This window comes from Gavialis gangeticus, unplaced genomic scaffold (genome assembly GCF_001723915.1).
Source record: "Gavialis gangeticus isolate Ggan-Ray unplaced genomic scaffold, GavGan_comp1, whole genome shotgun sequence".
Classification (NCBI taxonomy): domain Eukaryota; kingdom Metazoa; phylum Chordata; order Crocodylia; family Gavialidae; genus Gavialis; species Gavialis gangeticus.
The window spans coordinates 44,534,369-44,537,431 of NW_017728996.1; the positions used below are offsets into that span (position 1 = coordinate 44,534,369).

At 47.1% G+C, this 3,063-nt stretch overlaps 1 protein-coding gene across 2 annotated transcripts in view; it reads left to right on the plus strand.

Moving 5' to 3' along the window:
* Nucleotides 1-600: 600 nt before the first annotated feature.
* DNAJA4 (DnaJ heat shock protein family (Hsp40) member A4) overlaps nucleotides 601-3,063 on the plus strand; it is an 11,459-nt gene continuing 8,996 nt past the window's right edge. The window contains exons 1-2 of one of the 2 annotated variants that reach the window (XM_019504399.1): nucleotides 601-732; nucleotides 2,649-2,829. In XM_019504399.1, the coding sequence (XP_019359944.1) occupies nucleotides 601-732; nucleotides 2,649-2,829 (313 nt within the window). The remainder of the gene's footprint in view (nucleotides 733-2,648; nucleotides 2,830-3,063) is intronic. The other variant, XM_019504400.1, reaches the window with a different exon arrangement.

Below are 3,063 nucleotides of genomic sequence, written 5' to 3' on the forward strand. Positions count from 1 at the left end.
GAATTTTAGTATTATTTGAAAATTTCCATTAATGATTAATACGAGCTGAAGTCCCACCTACGTGACTTTCATGTCCCACTGGTTGAGAAACACTGGTCTAGATGACCTCCTGAGGTCCCTTCCAACCCTGACCTTCTACAATTCAAGGAGCAGCAGCAGCAGAGGCGGGTGGGAAGCGCGGAGGGGGGCCGGGCATGGGCTTGCCCGAGCGAGGAGCACGGGAGGTTGCGTCGCTGCAAGGAGAGAAGCTACGAGGCAGCAAGAAGACACCTGCGGAAAGCAGCGGGACACGCCGAGCGTGTCAAAACGAGCCTGCTTGCACTGGGCGCGGCAGAGCACAACCCTACCCTCAGAACTCAAGCGAAGCACCGCCCCGGCTCCTCTTCTGGGGTTGGGGGGGTGGCCGTGACGTCACGCGCGGGAATTCTAGACCGTTCCACAGCTTGTGGCGTAGGGCGGCGTCATTCCAGAAGCTTCGGCGCTGCCGCTATAAAAGCGGCGGGACAGGCGGGGCGTGCGTGAGCGGACAAGCGGAGCAGTGCTTGCGGGTGGGGGCTAGTACGGGGGGCGCGCCAACGGCCGCGCTGTGCTGCAGGCGCCATGGTGAAGGAGACTGGCTACTACGACATCCTGCAGGTGAAGCCCAGCGCCAGCTCGGACGAGATCAAGCGCGCCTATCGCAAGCTGGCGCTCAAGTACCACCCCGACAAGAACCCGAGCGAGGGCGAGCGGGTAGGTGCGGGGCGGCGGGGCGGCATCCTCCGGAGTGCTGCACTGTGCTGCGCTCCGCGGGAGGGGCCGGGCGGGCTCGGGCCAGGCAGCCGCCGGCGGTGCAGCGGTCTTGGGAGACATGAGCCCTTGTAACCGGGGCCCGCTCCGTGCTGGGCGGAGCCGACGCGTTGGCTTCAGCGGCGCGGCCTCCGGGGGCCGTGCGCGGAGACCTTGTTTGCCCTCCAGACCCGCGAGTGCGGGGCGCAGCTGTGCCAGGGCCTGCGGAGCTGTGACTCCGTGTCTATGGAAACGGCATTGTTATCAAAATAAGATCCCAGGAGCCCCGGGTGTTAAGCTTGGTGGTGAGAAGCTAGGGACTTTATTTAGCTGCTTGCGCATGGGTGATTACAGCCTGCACAAGCATTAGATACTTTATACAAGTGTAAAGTATGGTGTTATATAGTCCTTGGTGTTCTCTTCTTAATTCTGCCCTAGATTAAGTAGATGAATGTACCACAGTGCTCTTGGAGGCCACTATATTCATCACTAAGTATAATGAATCTTTTAGGCCTTTTGGAGAGGAAATAATTATTTAAGTGGAACTTTCCTTTTGCAGCTTGTTCTGGTTTGCTGGACTTAAAGGGAGCATAGCTAATTCAGCTGTCAAACTTCAGGTTACCTAATTAGGGGAGTTAGCTTGTGGAAGAAACAGGCTAACTGTCAGAGCTGGCTATTATGATCTGGCCTGACTTGCGGTATTTCTTATTCCCTCTTCCTCCCTTCTTCTCCCCCCCCCCCTTAAGTTTTGTTTCAGTTCCTAGAGTTTCCAAGCCTTAACAAAGAGAAGGCCTAAGTGATTGGATGGTATAAACTTCAGTAAAAATTAATAATGTATAAAAGTGCTGGCAGCTGCCCCTAGTATGTATTTATATCCTGTTGCTTTGAAGTGGTGGAGCTGTCCTTCAGAACATGATATTTGCATGGAAAAGGCTGGTGTTGATGGGCAAGGTAACCCCAGAGGGAGCCATTTTAGGTGTCTTTGGATTTTATAAAAGGTTTTGCTAACCTCTAGTAGATAGTAAAAAAGAGAACTCCTTTTTTAATCCATCACCTGAGAAAAGGGCAGTGTAATAAGAAAGCTGTGAAAGTTAATCATAGTTTGAGTGATGGGCTCACAAACTTGGTGAAGCTGAAAACTACTTCCAAGTAATTCTAAAGCAGCTTTATCAGTCAGTGTGCAGGATGCATAGTAGATGGGTCTAGCCTACTAATAGCACAACTCATTGAAGCTTTCACTAGGATGAAACCAGAGGATTCTAATTGTATACACCAATGTTTGCTTCATATGTTCCGCTCCACAGAAATGTGGGAAAAATGCCTTTTGGAGACCATGTAGGGAATGCTTTTCTTATGTGCAGATAATTTATTAAAGAGGAAATTGAGCTGTTGATCTTAGAAATGTAATTGCTTCACAGTGGAGTCTGGGTCAGAAGAAAAACTGAGTAGATAATAGGATTGATAGGCTTTCTGTGGAATACAGTGAAAGTATAGTCTAGTTCATGCTTGTCAGTCTTGTAGTTCATTTAAAGTTCAAGGCAAAATATAAAAGATGCATTCAAAATTATACACACGTTTCATGATGATAAATGTAAAAGTCTGGATTCCTAAACTCACTTTTAAGACAGGCTGTATGTATTTGATTTTTGGGGGTGGGCAAGACATAATTGATACAGACTGATTAATGTAATAGCACCTTGCTAGTCTCTCTTGCATATGTTTACAAACTGTTTAAAAAGCTTTCTATAAATGAATTGCAAGTGCTGCAAGAAATCTTTTTGATTGCAGTTCAAATCCTGAGGCAGTTAACCAATCCAGTTATGCAGGTTATTTGTGCTATTGGTCATAGTTGCTCAGAGCTTCTCTTTCTCTTTTTTTAGTTTAAGCTCATATCCCAGGCATATGAAGTTCTGTCGGACCCAAAGAAAAGGGACCTTTATGACCAGGGTGGGGAACAGGCTATTAAAGAAGGAGGCTTGAGTGGCGGCAACTTCTCTTCACCCATGGACATCTTTGACATGTTCTTTGGTGGTGGAGGCCGAATGAATAGAGAGAGAAGAGGTACATAGTTCTAAACAAGTTCTAGAACTTAACCACACACTAGTGCATAAGAAGCAAGTGTGTTTTTTTTTTTTGTTTTTTTTTTTTTTAGTATAATTACTAAATGAACATAGTGTAGATGTTATCTGTTGTAACAGCAACTTTTGCAAGGTATGAACTGATCCATTTTTCTATAGAAACTAGAGTCTAACAACATAGATAATGTGATTTAAGACATATTGCTAACTATTTCTT